The sequence below is a fragment of the Micromesistius poutassou genome (genome assembly GCF_964030765.1).
Source record: "Micromesistius poutassou genome assembly, chromosome: 23".
Taxonomy (NCBI): domain Eukaryota; kingdom Metazoa; phylum Chordata; class Actinopteri; order Gadiformes; family Gadidae; genus Micromesistius; species Micromesistius poutassou.
In genome coordinates, this window is record NC_140293.1 from 6,424,278 (window position 1) to 6,444,739 (window position 20,462).

Below are 20,462 nucleotides of genomic sequence, written 5' to 3' on the forward strand. Positions count from 1 at the left end.
TAAACACGTCATCTCCGACCCATGTGCGTTTGAGCTACTAAAGTCAAAAAAACATTGATGCTCACGCTTAAGAATAAAAATAGAATACAAATATGTGCCCCTTTCGGCTTGGAGTCGCCACACCGAAACCTCTAGACTTTCTTCATTAGTAAGTGTGACATTAAACAAAGTTACAGAATCTTCTCAAAGCAGAAGGGAACTTTAATAAGCTCAATCTAAATGTTGTATTGTTAAGTGTTGCTAGACATCACATCTGCCCCAATTCATGTATGTGTACCGACATGATGTAACTCAGCATCACTTAAGCCTACGGATCCTACTAAGCTCTATAAAGTTGGTTAGAGTCAAAACAAACAAAGCCCTGTTGGATTGTCTCACTAGACTCCAAACTTGCACTTCAAGTCGATCTTTGTTGTTTATTTTCTTTTTGTTTCCAGCCGGTGCACTTGGCCGTGCCTCTGTCATGCCAGGATTTAAGCTAATTAGTGTGGCAGGCTAATGGCTGCCACACACAAAAACACTAGCTTGGCTAACACCAGCTAGGGCTTTGCCCAACCAGAAATTCCCGCCGAAAAAAAAAGACAGAGACCATTATCTCCATTGCCGCCCCAGCTGAGGGGATAAAAATCATTTTAATTCCATCTTTCTCTTGTGCACATCAAGAGCCCGCCTAATTAGCTCACTGTGGGACTCTTCGAGATGAAAGAGTGGTCCCTGAGTTCTGTGCGCATAATGCTAATATATTAACTTTTTTTTCCTCCTTATCTCGATGCCGCATCCGCCAAGGCCAGCGACTCTTTGTAAAACAAACAGAATGTGTGTGTGGTGTACCGTTTCAAAGCTTCACAATGGCTCTGTGCGGATTTCCCTTTTGTTTTATCTCAGACCTGCTGTGATTTATCTATTAGGAATGATTTGGCTTTGATGTGATTTGTTAAAGAAACAATGTCCTTCCTGAAACGTTTTCACTCAAGATGGTGGTGTGTGCTCGCCCACAGGGGATTCTACATCGTGGTGGTCCCGCTGAAGAAGCAACGGACGGGCAAGTTCTTCAAACCCTGGGACAACCCGGACGAGATGAACCTGGAGGAGGTAGGTGTTGTGGTTATGGCCGCTGTTTACCCAGCGTGATTCAAAGCCACAATATGTGCAAAACACAGGGGACAGATAAGGAACAGAACCGTTCATTTACATGCATTACTAAGCCAAACACTGTGTGCTCGAGGCTGGGTGAGATGTAGAAATCGGGCTCCCTGTGGCAGCGGTACAGGGAAAAAGGCATAGGAGAGGGCCTTGCTGATTGCCGCAAATAGCATTTTCTCCTACGACAAGAGCTGCATTGAGTAGCGATGGAGTGCACTGCAGCTCGTTCCCCACACCCCCTTCTGTGCGGGTCTGTACGGTAATTACATGAAGAGCTGCATCAGGTCTTTGCGTCCCTGCACTCGTTCCTGGAAACAAAATTAGGGACAGGCTAAGCCGCTGGTTATGCAAAAGTCCTCGACAACTTTTCTATTTAACCACCCGAGATAATGTGCCGGCGTGCGTGTGCGTGTGTGTGTGCGTGTCGCATGTGCTCCAATGGATGGGCATGCAGCTTTTTGGAACAATTCGGAAAGTGCACCATTTATAATGATTATGTATTTTATGTATTTTTATGTATTTTTATGTATATGTAAACGTGTTCATGCAAACGCATGAATGTGTTAATCAGAAAATGGTGCGTTGCCTTCCTCAATAAGCTCCTTGTACGACCAATCGTGTATGTCACGAAGGAACGCAATGTGACCTAAACACCCCTCTTTTAAATGTGATTATATGTCTAGCAGAACAGCCACGTGTCTTTTGTTAATGTTTTTTTAGCTAATTTCTGAGTTGTTAACTTGTCATGAATGATAAAGACTGCATTGTGTCTCACCTAGACAGTGGGTTTATGGCGTCTGCCTTCAAGCTCGTGTCTGTGAGCCTTGCCCGGTTGCCCAAAAGAAGTCAGACTGTCAGAATTTATTTGTTTGTCAATATCAGCACTCACCTTTTCACAACTTTTTCCCAAGGGCAGCTAGATTTAACTGTGTTGACAGGGGAAATGATTGAAGACATTGATTGAGGACCTACAGGCCTGGAGCAAAAACAGTGCACGCATAGGAACACACACACACACACACACACACACACACACACACACACACAGTGCACGTACACACTCTGCAGTCCTTCACGTGGCTACACACTCACACACACTCCCACGTCTATACACATTCACAGAAGGCGGACAATGTACTGAAATAGAGTAGCAATAGATGCTGTTTGCGTATAACTGAAATTGTGTCTATCCAAGCTCCTTGTTTATCTTTAAACTGTCTATACATATAGGCAGTGTATACATATTACCAGAGCCTACATAGCAACCCATCACTTGCACTGGGATTATACTATATTTCAATGCATGCCATCCATAAAGCTATATGCATAGTTTCAGACCCACACAGGCCATTTTTTTTTTCATCACGTTTTTCAATGAAAATCTCAGCGTTGGATATTTGCTTTGGTCCAAAGCTGAGAACCACACAAATTGAATTGAAATTGAATCTGAATCACAAAAAGACTGAATTAACTACAGTTAATTAACATTTTAATGTAATTTCAGCTGTTGAAAGAGATCAACCGCACGAGCAGGGGCCTCCGGTTCCAGCGTCAGACGGAGCCCCGGGCCTACATCGCCGCCTACTTCAAGGACCTGCCCACCGAGTTCACCCTGGGCGACGCCAAGACCTACGGAGAATTTGAGAACAAGCAGCTCCAGAATGGCCACGAGTACATCTTCTTTGTGCTGGCCATCCTGGAGATGTCTGAGAACGTGAGTGTACTCGTATATACAGAAATAAATACATCGCAAAACAAATATCCCACCACCTTTATCCATCTCCCTTTCACTCTCTCTCAAGAAATTGTTCTTCCCCGCTCCCTTGGACACATGAAAAGACTTCAGCGATATTGATTTCACCGCCTCTAGTACAGACACAAAACAATTATATTCAAAGAGGTGTGTGTCTGCACGCCGGGTAGCTTTTTCGTCATTCTTCTTCCTCGTCTGTCTTTAGTTTTTTTTTTTTTCCCAGACAGTTACTTTGAGTAACGGTCCCCTGGCGACATGCATTTCTTCAAACCCATCTGAGGCCCCTTCCTTCGCCTCTTAAACGCAACGCAGCTGATGCCTTTAAAAAGCCTACCCCCCCTCCCCCTCCCCCCCCCCCCCCCCCTAGTTGAGTGGGGGAAGCCCCCGAGACCAAAGCCAATCGCCAGTAAGGAGCCTCGATAAGGGGGCTAGTCTTTAATTGCAGGGGCCAGTTGCGTGCCCGGTCGTCCTTATCTGCAGCTCTGCAGATCGAGTGGTGTGCAAGTGTGCGTTCTGGAAGTGTGTGTGTGGGGGGGGGGGGGGGGGGGAAGGGGGGGAGAGAGAGAGGTGGTCTGATTAGGCGGCTTCAGGCGGAATGATGGATTTGATGAGCTAGGGGGAAACTTAAGCCCATCCTCACGCACTAACTCGCAGGTAGAGCCGGGGAAAAATAAGAGGAAAAAAACGTAATGACGGACAGTGTAGAATCTACCAATTGGCCGACCGAAGCACAGATTGCCTTTTTTCCTCTTCCCTAAAGCTTTTATTTTTTTATCTCACTGCCCCCCCCCCAGAATTGGAAATAAGTTAATCAAGTGGCCATGCAGAGGAGATAATGCAATCGTTATGGTTTGCTATGCTCCATTGTGGAAGGAACACACAAACTTTAAAGTGGCTAATCACGCTAATTATGTCTATTGGCGGTTTTAATGTCTTAGCCAGTAAGGTGTTTTTTGAGGGGAAGGTAAAACTCGCAGGGAGTCAGTACTGCAAACACCTCCTCAGAACATGCAACATAAAACGTCAACTTGTCTCTGACCAATGTCAGAGAGCAACATACCATCAGTAGATATACCCTCCCGATTTGCATCTGACGCCTTACCACGCCCCCTCCACCCCACGCACACACATATTTTTTTATTTCATCACCGGTATTTCATCACCGGTCTCATATTATTCAGAGTTGTCAATAGTATATCAGGGGAATACATGATGTTAATGTATGATGTTTTGTTACAAAAAAATACAGGAAAAAATATCCCCTAAAGTCTTATCCAAGGCACGGTTTTATGTACGAGTTTGTTTACGTTGTAAAAATGTATGTTGTCAAGAGAGAGCAGTTATTTAAATTGATATAGCTTCTGTGTTATAAATTATGCCCCTCAATCATACCGCTACATCGATATAAATGTGATATATTTTGTGCAAGCCCTCAGTATATCACCATAGTTAATAATATCCTCCAGCAAAGATGTTTTGCAATGCACATTGCGTTCCCCATACACACACACACCCCCACACACACACACACACACACACGTTATAGTACTGTGTGTATCGTGGGATTTACAACAAATCAATGTTTTTTTATTCTGCATTTCTGTTCCACAGACGATGTACGCCACCAGCCCCTACTCCGATCCCGTCGTGTCAGCTGGTATCGACCCTCAGCCAATCGTGGACGAGGAGGAAGGGCTTATTTGGGTGGTGGGCCCGGTGCTGGCCGTGGTCTTCATCATATGCATCGTCATAGCGATCCTCCTCTACAAAAGGTGAGGATATGAAACGGCGTGGCATGCAGGATGGTCCTGAAAGGACAAGTCTGCATTGATTGTGACCGCAGTGTTTTATTAGACTAGCCTGAATTGCGGTCGATGCAGAAGTGACGGGACCTGTGTAATACATGAAATGCAAAGTGGACACATTTTTTTTGTGTCACTCCACATATGCACCCTCAACGTTCACCTATAGACACAAACAAACTCAGGGCTGCACAATGCATTATATGCAAATCTTCCAAGTGCATACAACAAGATAATTCTCTCATGCTGGGAGGAATATTCTCAGTCCAAGCCTCTTAGGCTCCACCTGTCACACACACGTACACACACACACACACACACACACACACACGTCCTCTGAATTTCAAACACAATCGCGACACCAACAGCATACAAACACAGGCACTGTAGTGAACAGGCTGCAGTAACGTATATTTCACAGCAAATCAAAACAAGTATTTGGTTTAGGGGGATTGGGGACAGGGTGCTTCTCATCCATGTATCACTCCCGTGTGGGAAGGCTAGGAACTGACTCAGTTCCTCATGTCCCCGTGCAGCTTAAAGGCCCCTCAGGCTCCCACCGAGTTGATGCCCTGGCCCCTCCACCTCCTCTCTGTCACTCCCTCCACCCCAACTTCCACCTCTCTCTCTCCACTCACAGCACGCACAGTCCCTAGCTCACCACTACCTTGCTGAGACACACAGCATGGACACTGGTGCACATTTGGCTGCTGTGTGCACTCGTACGGGCACAGGTTCACATGCACTGTGGAGGTTGTTTACCTCCTCCCCCTTCAATACCCCCTTCTCAGAATCGCAGAGAACAGAGCTGTGGTTCTTCTAAACCGCTGAATTCGTTTTGGTGGAGATTAGCACTAACGTCGCCTAGATGTGAATGATTACGCTGTAGCTGTACTTTTGGCCGAGATGACCACTCATTTTGGCCAGCGATGAATCGTAACAGTATTGCATATTTCTGTAGAACCCTGTTCTCCAAGCATGGGCATAAAATGATGAATAAATAAATAAATTATATATGGTTGAAAAGATTTCAAATAACTACTTTATGGTTAAATTGACCAGCATGTGATTCCTGAATTGGCTATCTCTTAGGAGTGATGTTATTCATTTGAAGGAAAAAACTACACTTTTTTCACTTCTACAACAACAACATCACAAAATAATTTCAAAAGCACATCTCCCAAGAACAAATCTTGGATGCACCTGAGACAAAACGGCAGTGTTGAAAGCGCCACAGAAACCTCCAGGGGGGGGTGGGCTGCCTATCAAGTGTAGCGTTACTAATCTCTTTCACGTGCCGAACCCGAGGCCGTGATCACTGTTGTTTCTATCTCAGGTAATCATATTTCCCAGGATCCCCCGCCATAGAGAAACATAAAACATGATAAACAAGCAGAAGAGCTCAGATTTTAAGGTGTACGAAGTAGTGATTTTCTTTCCCCATTCCGATTTTCCTCCATTCCAATTCATAAACTAACTACAACTAAAGTTTCACCCGTTTTTTTTTCTTGCTAACCAAATGGAGCAGCAAACCAGACAGGTAAGACTGATGGAAGGAGAGGAAATAAAAATGTCTCGTTTTCAGCCTTGCAGTGTTTCATATTACCGAAAAAAAGATTGGATGGCCATGAAATTGACCTCCCCTGCTGCTCGGAAGGACACATCATCAAGTCAAATCATAACATCAAATTGCTGGAAACCTTAAGAGCGATCGCCATAATGATATGTCTTTAGCTTATCTCTTCCTTGAACAACTCCGAGACACCACACGCCATCTTATCTGATGAACCCTGCACGCTGTGTCCTGCATGCTTTGATTTCCCATGTCACGCTTACAAGCTGGTGTGTGCCTGAAAGCCAAAACCACGGTTTGCCTAAACAATTTACAACAACACATTTTTCTTAATAACCCGAGTCTCACAATCACCACGGACATATTATCATATTCCCTCCCTGTGTAACTCAATCACCGGCTCCAAACGCAATTAACTGCACTGTTAATTACGGTTGGAGGTGGTGTGTGATTAATAGCCGGGGAGGTAAACAATATCCACTCCCCCAAAACGGTCACGTGACCCCGGGAGCGTGAAGGGGTCTGTGTAATCTTCCTGATACGTGGACCTAGTTATCTCCATTAACAGGATCTCCAGCGAGCATGTTCTGTCCTCAAGGACAACCGCCCAGGACACATTGTTGAACAGCCGCCACGGCTTTCATTTTTTCTGCGTTGCCATGGCCGCCGGCCGTCGGTTGTTATAACGATAGATAACACCATAGACTAAAAGTGTGTCTGTAGCTTAACTTAAAGAAGCACATAGCTTAAGCCATTTCGGTCCTGTGTGTGTGTGTGTGTGCTTTTATCTTCATTTTGCTGAGGTTCCCTCACCTGTTGCTGTAATTGTCTCTGAGGAAGATGATGTCATTTCTAAGGGTTTTTCCTCTTGTTTCTTACTGTGGTCACCTGAAGTGAAATAATCACTTGCAATGATTGAACTCTTATAACAAGCTTTCCTGGATGCTTGAATTAATTATTGCCACAGCGTTCATGCAGTCACATTTGAGTTGAAGCAGACATCTGATTGCTTCTAATTTAATTTCTAAAAGATCTAATTTAATATCATATAGCAATCATGAAATAATGGATATACTATATAATGCATATCCATATAATAATGGATATGGATAATTATTTATATATATATATATATATAACAACAAAGCTGCAACAAGCCTTTTAATTTGTAAATGTAATTTAATGTGCTTTAATAGGCCTTTCATGCATACTAAAAACTTGTGGAGCATCTAAATTTAATTGTTTAAGAAGTCAACATTAATTCACACTAATGGTGGTCATCACAAAATATATGGTTTGATCAACTAAGACAATGTTTTCTACACACCACAAGACATTGTTGTCTTGTATTGTGATTCTTTGATGATGGTTAAGTGGGATTAATTAGACAGGCTGAATCAACTGTATGAAACACAGCATTAGAAAGGTCTATTAATCTATTATTTGGCATTGGTGTGGCCCATTAAACCGGCATAGCCCAAACACGCATTACACATGCATCTATTCAATGAGGATATCTTAAATCATTGTTTTTTTATTTTATCCTCCCAAATTACTTCAAGGTTATTAACCAAATACCAAACACAGTGTACGCAAACCTACAATCACTTTTTTTAAACAAAGAGACCCTTGTCAATATCTCTTGCTATTTCCCACCAGGAAAAGGGCAGAATCCGATGCTAGGAAAGGAAGTCTCCCAAACAGCAAGGAAATGCCCTTACATCATCCCACTGACCCTGTGGAGCTCCGACGTCTCAACTTCCAGACACCCGGTAAGAACCATTATTCATGTCTGTCAAGGCCTCCCATATGCACTGGAAATGCAATTACACACCTACCAATACCTAAATCTCTCCCCCTCCCTTTCACTCCTACACAAACACAACTGCTATATGCACTTTCCAAAGTTGAGCAAAGTGATGAGGCACAACCAAGAGCAACGTGTGAAACCCTTACTCCAAGCTAAACCGATCCCACACTTAGCTGTGAGCAAGCTAACTAGGTCAGGTGCGGACAATGGCGGGGCGGCCTTCAGGCCAAGCTGAGTGACAGTGACCCCCTCTCCAACTACTTAGGGGGGCGAGCGAGTGTCCATAAATGCGAGCTGGGCGAAATCCCGGTGACACGCAGCACCCTCTGTGGCGGTTTGGGTCATCAAGGCCATCTCTCCTTTTTGTCAGGCCTCAACAGTAGAAGAGCACAGGAATACCTGGGAGAAATTATTGTCAGTGTCCATTCCGAGAAGGCAGCAGCACTATGAAGCCTGGGGAGAACAATAGAAAGTGTCACTACTTTGTGTCACATTTGGTCAATGAGAGGGGGCGGTGTGTGAAGCGGTGAACATCATAGTCCACTCCTCGCCGGACCCTTTGGTACTGATGTGAGTCGGGGTGACACGTCGTCTCGATCCGCGTGTAGCATTTTGGCATCGAGGAGGGAGACGACGCAGTCCATTTATCTTGTGGAAAAGGTGGCAGGCAGCTGAAAGAGGGCCACTCAACCGCTGTGTGAGTGAGTTGCTTCGGAACGAGCCACTTAAGGACAGGTGTTCGGAGACTGTCGATAATGTAACATCCAAGCTATGTTCTTTTCCAGGTTGGCTAGTTTCAAAAGAAGCATCCATTATCCCGTAGCTTCTTGTTTTCCTTTGTTTCGTAAAAAGATTATGCATATTTATGAAAGCCTTCGATTACCCGCCAGGGCATTTACCGACATGTTTTCATCCCTGGCTTCTGTTGGAGAGATCTCAACCACCTCTCAAGCCATCCATCCATCCCCTCTCCAACCCCCGCCCACACACCCAGAAAGCAGGTTACATCGATTACCCCTCGTTATCCCGATCAAAGCACCCGTCTGCCGCGTGACGTACTCCTCTTAAGCCCATGAAGAGGTTCTCCATTACGCCATCACTTTCACCCTCCTCCTCCCTCTCCCCCCCTACCCCCAGCCACCCCTTTTGACGGGGACAATTTCCATCTTGAGGATGCTAGATGTTTGAGCGAGACGTGGCAAATGGCACTTTCATTGTCCCTTGTCGACCCTCTGCCTTCACCGCTGCCGCCATTGAAATGGAATTTGAGTGGTGGTGGGTACTGAAAAAATAAAAAAATAAAAAAGGAAAGTTTGAGTGGTAAGGAAAAAAAAGGGAGCTTCGCTTTTTCCATTAGCTAATGTTCACTTTGAGCTTTCACGCCGAAGATGGAAAGGCACAGGTTGGTTCATCATGCAGGCACGCCGAAAAATGTGAATTGACGGGAAAATTGGCACCGACATCCAAACGCTGTAAACACCCGGCGATCAGAAAAAAGGGGGCGGAGCAGATGGATGTTGTCCGTTGTCGCAGCAGCCATTGTCGTCCAATCCCAGTCCAGGTCCCCGGAGTGGCTGGAAGAGGCACACTCAGCTCTCCGTCTAACAAGCGGCACCTCAGCATTGTTTGAACCTGCATAAACCAAACGCCTGCCCTTGGGGTCTCGCCCTGCACACCTCAGCCCCCCCGAACCGAACGAGCATACGCAGCACGTACATTTATGACCACTCAATTTCAGCAATGTCAGTTGTACCTTGTCAAAGTCAAAAACTAAATTAAACGCCCGGCCGAGAACTTTGAGCTGCCGGACAAGCGGACAAGCACCAACACCGGCCGTGAGAGAAATGTAAAAGTGTACTCTGCTGGTTGGTAAGGCGATGGATGGCGATGACTATGCATGTCTTCTGACTGAAGTTTTTTCTATCCTCTCTATGGTTAAGCAATGACATAGCACAAGCTTGTAGCATGTTGATTTGTGCGTTACTAATATCAAATAGAGAACGTAGTTCTGGCACATTTCAAGCTACTGCCTACCCTGTGTTTGTGGGGGGAAATTAGTCAATTAAAGTCATCACGTTGTGGTGATGCGATTCTGCAACCTTTTTTATTTACACCGCCGTTTCCTCCACAGGTCTGGGTGCGCCCGGTTACCCCAGTAACCTCCATTTGTCAAGTTAGTTGGTCTTGTTTATACATTTTGACATGATTTTGTTTTTGGTAAATGTTATTTGCCAAACATTTTATTTCTCCCTTCTTCTCCTTTTTATTTCCTGCTTAGCCTTGTATTCTCCCCCCCACCCTCACCCCCACCCCCCCCAACAACCCCCACCCCCACCCGTCAACACCATGTAATCAACCCGGTGTCAACCCCATGACATCACAGGAGGCGGAGTTTGAAATGACAACCCGGCGCTATGTCATTACTCAAAGCAAACGTCTCCATCTCTGGCCTAACTATGTTTACTTTGATTTACCTGTTTTTCATCCGCTGTTGGTTTTACTACTCTCGTTTTTTGTCGTCGTCCTCCTTGTTTCTCGTCACGCTGACCGCCCCACCACCGCTGCTTTCGGTGTGAATAACATTCTTCCCTCAGCAGTAGGGAGGGGCCCTGTGCGATGACCTCTCTTTGGCTTCTGTCCATCTCCTCTTTATCGAGCATGCCCACTGCTTTGAGTGACCAAACTAGCCTAACCAGTTCCACTCTCCCATTCTTCCGTTCCGCACACACACTGACATGTTCCTTAGTGATGCAGGGCTGATGCTAGGCTGCGTGGCTGACGGGTGTGCTCTTGTCTATGTGATCGTAACAGGCATGGCCAGCCACCCCCCCATCCCCATCATGGAGTTGGCAGACCACCTGGAGCGCCTGAAGGCCAATGACAACCTCAAGTTCTCGCAGGAGTATGAGGTAGGCAGGGGTTGGGCCCTTTAAGACGCACTTCTGCTGTCTTTTGCTTCTTTCAGGACCACAGAGTTTAGAGCCGTCAAGGGACTGGTGATAAAACGAACAGATAAAGCTTGCGTTGCATTAGCCTTTTTTTCCTGAGGTCTTTAGTTTAGTTGCTTTTGTTTCAGAATTTTTTACTCAGAGACTGAATTTTCAGGTATATTCATTATGTACGTCATGTTTTATATATTTATAGAACAATGTTTGGGGGATTGGTTTGGGGTTTTTTCGAACCAAAGAATAATTTAGCAACACACGTGAAAAATGTGGTTCACTTTCCCATACACATGCAACCCACAGTCTCGCCATTTTATAATATTTTCCTGGAAGCCATTTACACAACTAGACTAGCAGACCACAAGGGGAAGGAGCTGGCCTTTGAGGTTGAAATTGAGTAGGTTGGATAACACACAGTGCAAAGGACTAGACAAAAATAACATTAATTTTATCCATAGCAGAATTAATGAATGTAATCAAGTTCATAGTAATTCGAACACATTTACATCAGTACAACTTAATTCTTTGTTGTCTTAGGCCACTAAAGCTACAGTGTAGTTTTATGAGAAATGTCTAATACAAGTGGATCAGGCCTGTGACAGACACTAGATGGGAAGAGATGGCTGAACTGAACAGTTGTTGTATATTTCATAACTACAACACATTATACTATACCAATATTTACACAGCACAGAGATTCGGCTTAGACCAAATTACTATCAAGGAGACATAATGTAGGTTTCACAGACCGAGAGAGAGAGTTCAAACAGCACTCTTACCTGGGAAGCCATTTTGATGCTAGAGACCAGAGTTATACTCAAAACTTTAAAGCATATTGTGGAGGGGAGGGAGAATTTCCCAATTTTTTCCCCACTCCAGTTTTAATTACATTGAATACATATTTGAAAGGATTGAACATACTCTGCTGAGAGAGGCACTGGGTAAAAACATAAGAAAAATTGCAAAGCAACCAAAAAATCCCATAGGCTGCAGGCAGATTATGTTGACATGCATGCTATTTTTTGCTAATGCAGTAATTGGAACTATTTCCAGTGCGCATCGTTGGAACTGTGAATGATTGTGCCAGTTCTGGGTCCTTTCAGGGGCAATGTGTGGGATAAAAGCAGTCCACCCTCTTTCTCTGCCAATTTTTATCTCACTGTCATAGCAGTGACTAAAAATCCATAAGGTCACAATATAGCTGCCTGCCTGGCTGGCCAAGTTCCATAATTGCATTTTTATCGCATTGAATTCCAATTACATTGCACCTCTGTTCAACAACTGGAAAGTCATTTTGAGCAGGAATGTAAAGAGAGGCACTTTATTGTGAGAAATATTGCAAATCAGTGTTCAGATCAGGCTAAGCCAAATACTGATGTAATATTTAATTTGTTTTTCTGCAGGTAAACCAATGCGTTGATTTATGTCTTGTTCACTGCAATCTAACAATAATTTTGCTCTTACTTGAATTCCAATGTATCATTACTCCACCTTGCTTTGAAAAAAAAATAGTTTACAAAGTCATGGTATGTCATAATCATTTCATTGAACTTTGTAAAAAGAAATCAGTTCACTCTTGAATTTACCTTGTAAGACTTATAAACTCAATTTGTTATCTGGAAAACTAAATTCTCAAGAGACAATGGAGAGATCACACAGTCAAAACATTGGAGAGAGTTTGCATGGAAAGTGGTAGAGAAAGCCATCAAAGACCTCCTCGACATTAGGGAATCCCTGACATGCAAAAATTGGTTGGGAATTAACATACATAATAGGATCAAATTAAAGGAGCGAAAGATCTTCAATATGTTGATCCTAACTGCACTGAAACAGCTGACAAGACTATGGAAACAACCCAAACCACCAGAACTTCATCAGTGGTGCAAAACAATAGAACCAGTGTTGGAGATTGAGAAGCTTACATCGGTGGCTAATGGTAGCCTGGACAGGTGGAATAGAGAATGTTCAGGGTACATTGGCAAGCTGACGCGGTACCTCGACGGCCTGGGGTAGGACAGATGATGCATGCACACATACGCACACGCACACACACGCACACCTGAACTAACTTTTCTGTTTTGTTTTGTTTTATTTATTTTTCTGTTTATATTTTTATTTCTGTTTTTATTTTTATTTTCTCTTTCTTAAAAAAAAAAAAGGACCAAAATTTTGGGGTGCAATCGGGTCAACATGTACAAGATTGTGGTTTGATGTGAAGCACTTCAAAGTTTGAGTTGAGGCATGAGCAGAGGTGAATATGGTAGGAAAAAATGTACTCAAGTACAAGGATTCTTACTTTAAAATAGTAATGACTCGAGCAGAAGTTAAACAGGTCATCCTAATTATTACTTGAGTAAGAGTAAGAAAGCATATAGTGAAAAGACTCAAGGAATGTGTCCCTTCATATGAGCATATTTTTTGTTGAACTAAGCAGAACAAGATGAACTGACATATCCAAATGTACAAAATATAAAATTGTAAATGCTTGTCCAATAGAACAAAAAATAAATATAACTATTCACATGCATTGGCTCAACTATAACTCGTCCCTCATCAGTCTTTGCGTCTAATGAACTCGCAATGGATCTCCTCTGTATCATGTCCTCCTCAAAACAACTATGCAAAAGCTTTAACATGAATCAGTGCCTTGATCACAATAGTGCAAATAGGCTAGATCTCTATAGCCGTGTGGATATCCAGTCAAGGTCTAATACATCAAAACATCAATTTAGGTCCCTTTCAAATTAAAAAATGCCACGAGACAACTACAGGTTTATTCTTTCTATCCATGACACACGCTGCTATTCTACGTTTTGCACCATCTACAATTCAACTTATAATGTATTATGCAAATTTCTTAGTTCTGTGTCCTGCTAAGGACAGTAAAATATATTCTTCACAAATATACTTGAGTTAAGTAAAATGTATTCAATAAGTTACTTAAGTAAATGTAGCAAAGAATAAATAACACGTTACTACCCATCTCTGGTTATGACTTAATAATCACATACTATGGAGTAATTATTCAACTCATTGAATTAAGAAACACACACGAGGTGACACCATCAATTAGAAAAATATTATGTATTTTTAAACTGCACTCTGCTGCAAATTTGTAGATACTGAAATGGGAACTGCCAAGTATAAAGTATGCCTGAATAAAGAAACACAGAACCAAGAATTGACTCAGAGAAAAAAAAAGCTGTCCTTCATTCTTGTCAGTTTAATTTTAGTTGAGTTTCAGTATTCTGAACTAAAGGCCGAAAACGGTCTCAATATATTGCAGTATTCACGTAAGATGGCCCTGCCCTAAGTAATATTGCATGAGTATTTAGAAACCTCTGCCCTCTCTACTTCTTGAGATTGAGTTTGAGTGTAGCACTTGAGATCCGTTTTCCACCGCGCATTAACATGATTAAATAATGATGAGTCTCTTAACCTCGCTGGACGAGAGCAAAAGAGCCATTAGTGTCAATTTATATGTTTTAACAGACGCATAGTTACTGATAGCACCGTGCATGTGTAAAGTGCCAGTCTCCGGTGGCTAAATTTTACTTTTTAAATTTATGTTACTCATGAAAACGGTCTAAAGTTGTAGATTGTAGAAGAACGTTGTAGAAGAACGTATGAATTAGACGCAGAGTTCATTGAGAAGTTGTAGAGAAAGAATACGTTGAAATGGCAATGGCACATCAAAGCCAAATCCGATAAAAAAAACGCCCATCTGGAAAAATATGAACTCAGTGTTAACGTAATTTGTTTGTCGATTAATCTTGAAGGACAACCTGCTGCACCCGGTAAACTGTGATCCTTGCCAAGAGCCCCAATGATTTGTCTGTGCTGTATTTCTGTGTGATTCATGCCTTAATTCTCCGTCTGATTGTTTGCTTCCTTCAGTCCATCGACCCCGGCCAACAGTTCACGTGGGAACACTCCAACCTGGAAGTCAACAAGCCGAAGAACAGATATGCTAACGTGATAGCGTATGACCACTCCAGGGTGTTGCTGTCAGCTATCGATGGTACGTCCCCTGTCGGCGCCACAAGGAGCTGTGCATTGATTTTTTTGTAATGAGCTACACACGTTCACTCATGTCTCACACATGCTTAGCATTACGCACGCACACTCTGTAGCACAAGCACTACCGAATGATTTACATATTTATACATGGATCAAATAATCAGTGATATTTTTAGTAAAACCCCAAATTATGTATTTCTACTTTTCCTAAAAGTGAACATGATGTTAAATGTTTTCATATCAAGTCGATTTCCTCATTATTTATTTTAGACGGGTTACAAAAATTGTACAGTTTAGAATAATTGCATGATTGATGAGACAATCAAAAAATAATGACGGACGTAATGACAAGGAAGGAAATAATCGTTAGTTACAGCCTCAATGTCTTTATTGGTCCCGGACTTTTATGATCATTATCCCCATGCTGACGACAGCAATTGATTGCAGCCAGATGGCTGAATCAAAAAGGAAACTAAAAACATATGTTTATTTTATTAACATCGATTTTAGCTTCAGCAAAATTACCATCAACCTTTACAACATTAATATTTGGGGGGAGGTAAATATTTCATAACTTTAATTTTGAAAGTGTCCCCACTTGTACGGTGAAACTCATCACCATGAGCTAGCTCTTTTGTTAGCGTGTTGTATTGTGTGTGTGAATGCCCACAGCCAGCCACTAATTAACAGCCTCAGTTGAGGGGCTCCTATGGACGGAAAGTGAACAAAATAATAATAATAATAATAATATTAATAATAATAATCAGTAAACAAACTGACAAGCAAATGGAGGCTAATGTGTAAAAAAAAAAGAAAAGAAAAGAAGGCTGATAAATAAGTGGCTTCCAAAGAGTCCCTCTCTGCAAGCAGGCTCTCAGAAAGAGCACTCAGCTGAGCAGTGTTGAAGCCCATTAGTGTGGCGTATAAACACATCTGCACGCCCATACACACTTGAGTCCCTGGTTGTGGACGTAAGGGGGAGTGTGGCGGTGCTGCTCTCAGCCAGCCATGAGGAGGAGGGCAGCAGGGACTTCCTCCTCCTCTAAAGCCTGTTGGCATGTTGTGCCGGGTTTGTTTACTTTGATGGGAGTTCTTTAGGGGTGGGGAAAATGTGGTGGAAGGGTGGGGGGGGGGGGGGGGGGGACTTGGAGAATTGGGCATCAGCATAACAGGACTGTTAGTGTTGGAATGTGATGGTAAAAGTGTGATGCCTTGATGATGGCTCTTATAGAATTGAATAATTTCATAAATGACTTGATTCACATGGGTAGTGAATTAACTATGTGCTTCTGGCTGGTTTTCCCCCAGGCCATGGAAAACGTACACCAGCAACATTCCTAATTATTATTTGCATTCTTGCTGGAGATGTTCTCAGAGGGAATCAGGCAAAATAATTCAGCTAGGACGCCACAGTGGTCACCAAAAGAAAATTCAACTTAGAAAAAGGGAAAAGGACTGACAGGGACATTGTCATTTGTGTGTGTTTACCCAGCTCCCTGCGCGGATAATTGGCTCCTTAGTAGTATTGCTACATGCATTTTCCTTCATAAGTTTGTTGACAGCGAGGGAGGCATTGGCGTTTCATCCAAATCCTGAGTGACAGCGTGCCGGCAAAAGCCATTTAGAAAATACAGCATGCAACAAAACAACCAGATTCATTCTCATTCATTCACAATATCGACTCCGTTCTTCACCATTCCTCTTCAATCTGCAGAGAGAAAATATAAAAGGCCCCCGGCCTTATTTATATTTATACCTTGTCCGTCGTGGAAATTCCTTAGCAGCACGAAAAAAAGAGGGGTTTAAAATAAATATATTAACGGAAGGGAAACATGGATGGGATTTTTTGGAATGTTAATATTCCATTTTCCGTTTTTTGTGAGTGGGTGGTGGCAGGGAGGGCGGGGGTGGTGGTGTAAAGGGGATCTCTGAAACGTGGCCTCCATGCATATGAGACTTATCTCGGTAAACCATGTGTGTGCGCGAGCAACCCCCCCATACCCCCCCACGCGCCCCACAACAGCCTTCCCCGACCGCCACTCCCGGAGCATCGACTGGCTGTCATCTCGCTCTCCTCCCCCGGATTGAAAAGACAGACCGCACCTTTCATTTCTCATGAGCAAAGGGAGGAAAAAAGAAAGATGGAGGCAACTGACACTTTTTTGAAGGGAGTTTCAAATTGATAGACTCTCAGATGATACGCCTCGCCCGATCGATTGCAAAATAGACCTAAAAACGTCGATTTACAGAGGCAAAATATATATTTTTTCAAATGTGTATATATATATATATATATATATATATATATATATATATATATATTGTAATTAATAAAAAAGCGTAGATACAATCGATGATCATAGGCTTGAAGTACATGTACTTCAAGCACCTACAATGTACCTACAATAATTCATTAATCAACACAGACATCCAAACAATCATCCCTTGAACATTTGTCCCTTCACTTCATTTGCACAACATCATGTGTGCAGCAATCGACACGTGAAGATCTTCTCATTTCTACTATCCCCATCTCCTGCAGGCATTCCAGGCAGCGACTATATCAACTCGAACTACATCGACGGCTACAGGAAGCAGAACGCCTACATCGCCACGCAAGGTGCCCTGCCCGAGACATTCGGAGACTTCTGGCGAATGATCTGGGAGCAGAGGAGCGCCAACATCGTCATGATGACCAAGCTAGAGGAGCGGTCCCGGGTACGAGCGGAACGTGAATACATTCGTACAAATAGCAGTGAATAAAACGGTATCTGAGCATTAGCGGCATTCAATAGAAGACTTCAGGAAGGATTGAGAATATTTAGCACTGAATATGACCTACACATTGGGTTCATCCCAAATGTTATAATAACAGGATGCGTTTATATCGACACCCATCATCTCCTTGCGCAGAATTATGCACACATGACAGATGATCGCTTCAGAATGGCTTGTCTGGATTTGCAACCGACAGAACCATTAAATACATGAATACGATCAACCGAACAACCATCCACGGCGATGTAGACACAAAGCACGTATCCCTCCTCATCTCAGAGTCTGGGTAACCGTACAATGGACCCATAAGCTGCTTACCTTCAAACTGTGCTTTGAACTGGCAGCTTTCTGAATAGACACACTAATTTCATCCACACAGTAGTTTCGACCCCGTCCCCATGACAACCTTTTTTTTTTTTAAATAACCCAATGAACAAAATTCCTTTGAGCATTTCACAATATGGTAATCTTTTAAAAGTACATAATTGATGACCAGCCTCTATTCTTTTTGTCGGGCTCTGGGCTTTCGCTGTATAGAAATATGAAAATAGCATGTAGCATAAAAGGTTTTCATGTTTTTTTTGGTTAAGATGGCTTTCTCAGATTCCCCCTTTGTTTATGTTTTCCCCTGACAGTGTTGATGCTGTTTGACATTTAGAGGAGAGCAGTTTGCTGTTGTTGCTCCTAACTGCCCCGGCGTCGTCACTATTGATCACTCCCGTTAGCCCCCGAGAGCCACCGCCGATGTTGGATTTGCATAGCGTTAAGGGCTGATTATGGTTCCACGTTCACGCAACACAATGACCACGCAGACGCTTCGACGCAGTCGTGAACCTTCGACGCGTCGGGTTTTAGTAAGCGGACCAAACACAGCCCTTGTGGCTGCGTCGCCTCAACGGAAGGTTACAATTTTTGGGAGGCGCACGTCAGGCCCTTGCGGTGTACGCAAGGGATAACCCCCTTGCGTTGCATGAACGTGGGACCATAATCAACCCTTTTGCTTCAACGGCTTCCGACAATGTCAGGAGCTGCAGTGCAGCCAACGATACTATTGACGAGCCAGACGTAATCCTGAGGATCTTGTGACTGTAATGCGCTGCTGTCCAGTTGCAGGGAGACTAATGTGGTCAAATAAACATTGCAATCTATGCCGTCATCGATTGGCCCTCTGTACGTTTGGAATCAGTTAAACAGCCCTCCTTGAAAGAGGAGCTGGACTCTTTGAGTTATTCAGTCAAAGCAAATGTACAGTACATTACAAACGACTCATGAGAAGCAAAGCATCTGCATGGACTGTGAGGCTATACCCTCCTCAGTATTCATAGAGTTTCCCTCTCTGGCAGCTTAACAATAATGCAGTAATGGAACAATGTTTTATTGGCCGTTCACTGGGCAACCAAGGCGTAGAACCATAATAACCCTGAGCAGTAATATGATTGGGAAATTGTGATTGCCGTTGTAATTATGGAGATTGTCAGAGCAATAAATGGCACTGTCTGCTCCCACCACATATCGCAGACCATTCCCTTGATTGTGAAATCACACCTAATCAACAGCAGTGGATGAAGTTACTTGTTACGAAAAAAAAATGCAGCAATAATAAACAGAACTAATTTGCAGAAACTGTAGGATTGCAAAATCCCTCGGCCAGGATTGTTTCTTCCTTAAATAACGTTATTTACCTTCTCCCCCTGTAGGTAAAATGTGACCAGTACTGGCCTACGAGAGGAACAGAGACCTACGGTCTGATACAGGTGACGCTGCTCGACACAGTGGAGCTCGCCACCTATTGCGTCCGAACGTTTGCACTTTATAAAGTAAGTTCACCTTTGGTGCTGCCATTCTTTTTCATCTGCCAATTATGTAAGCTAGCTTACCTGCATAAGACCACCCCCTCCCTCCTTTTCACTGCAGACTACTCCCCCCTCCCTAGTAGACTTCTCATCTCCCCCATAGTTATAGTCATAGCACATGGCATTCTCTGTCAATGCTCCCACACTATGGAACAGCTTACCAATCCACAACCGCTCTGCCCCATCCCTGCCCATGTTTAAAAAACACCTCAAAACATTCCTCTTCACTGAGTCCTTTGACCCTTACCCCTAAAAATCCAAGTTATTATTATTATTATTCTTCATAGTCAGACCAATTGTGTAAGCTGTTTCCCCCCTAACTCAATAGTATCTCGTTATTTTTAATACGGTTAAATAAAGTGATTCAGAAACTGTTTGCGGGTTCTCAGTATCGTTGATGTGTGCGCTTGCCCTCTTGTGCTCTCGCAGAACGGCTCCAGCGAGAAGCGGGAGGTGAGGCAGTTCCAGTTCACTGCCTGGCCCGACCACGGTGTGCCCGAGCACCCCACCCCCTTCCTGGCTTTCCTCAGGCGGGTAAAAGCCTGCAACCCCCCAGACGCAGGACCCATGGTGGTGCACTGCAGGTAAGGGGCGCTAACCTCTGATGCTACGTTTGACACTAACCTCTGATGCTACGTTTGACTTCAAGATGCTACTTATTGATCAAACTTATTGAGCAGTGAGTACAGGACAATGGTGGGTGATTGGGGAGGTAGGGGGGGGCGAGTAGGAGAGTGAGTCTGGAGTTTTGAGGGAGGAAGTGGAGAGTGATCTGGAGATGGGGG

The 20,462-nt window shown here is 43.5% G+C and overlaps 1 protein-coding gene across 4 annotated transcripts in view; it reads left to right on the forward strand.

The window, feature by feature from the left end:
• ptprda (protein tyrosine phosphatase receptor type Da) overlaps positions 1 to 20,462 on the forward strand; it is a 98,610-nt gene that overhangs the window by 63,910 nt on the left and 14,238 nt on the right. For 2 of the 4 annotated variants that reach the window (XM_084487179.1, XM_084487180.1), the window contains exons 18-27: positions 999 to 1,092; positions 2,648 to 2,857; positions 4,508 to 4,668; positions 7,931 to 8,043; positions 10,213 to 10,254; positions 10,893 to 10,990; positions 14,924 to 15,047; positions 17,589 to 17,764; positions 19,522 to 19,641; positions 20,107 to 20,261. In XM_084487179.1, the coding sequence (XP_084343305.1) occupies positions 999 to 1,092; positions 2,648 to 2,857; positions 4,508 to 4,668; positions 7,931 to 8,043; positions 10,213 to 10,254; positions 10,893 to 10,990; positions 14,924 to 15,047; positions 17,589 to 17,764; positions 19,522 to 19,641; positions 20,107 to 20,261 (1,293 nt within the window). The remainder of the gene's footprint in view (positions 1 to 998; positions 1,093 to 2,647; positions 2,858 to 4,507; positions 4,669 to 7,930; positions 8,044 to 10,212; positions 10,255 to 10,892; positions 10,991 to 14,923; positions 15,048 to 17,588; positions 17,765 to 19,521; positions 19,642 to 20,106; positions 20,262 to 20,462) is intronic. The other 2 variants (XM_084487181.1, XM_084487182.1) reach the window with 1 other exon arrangement.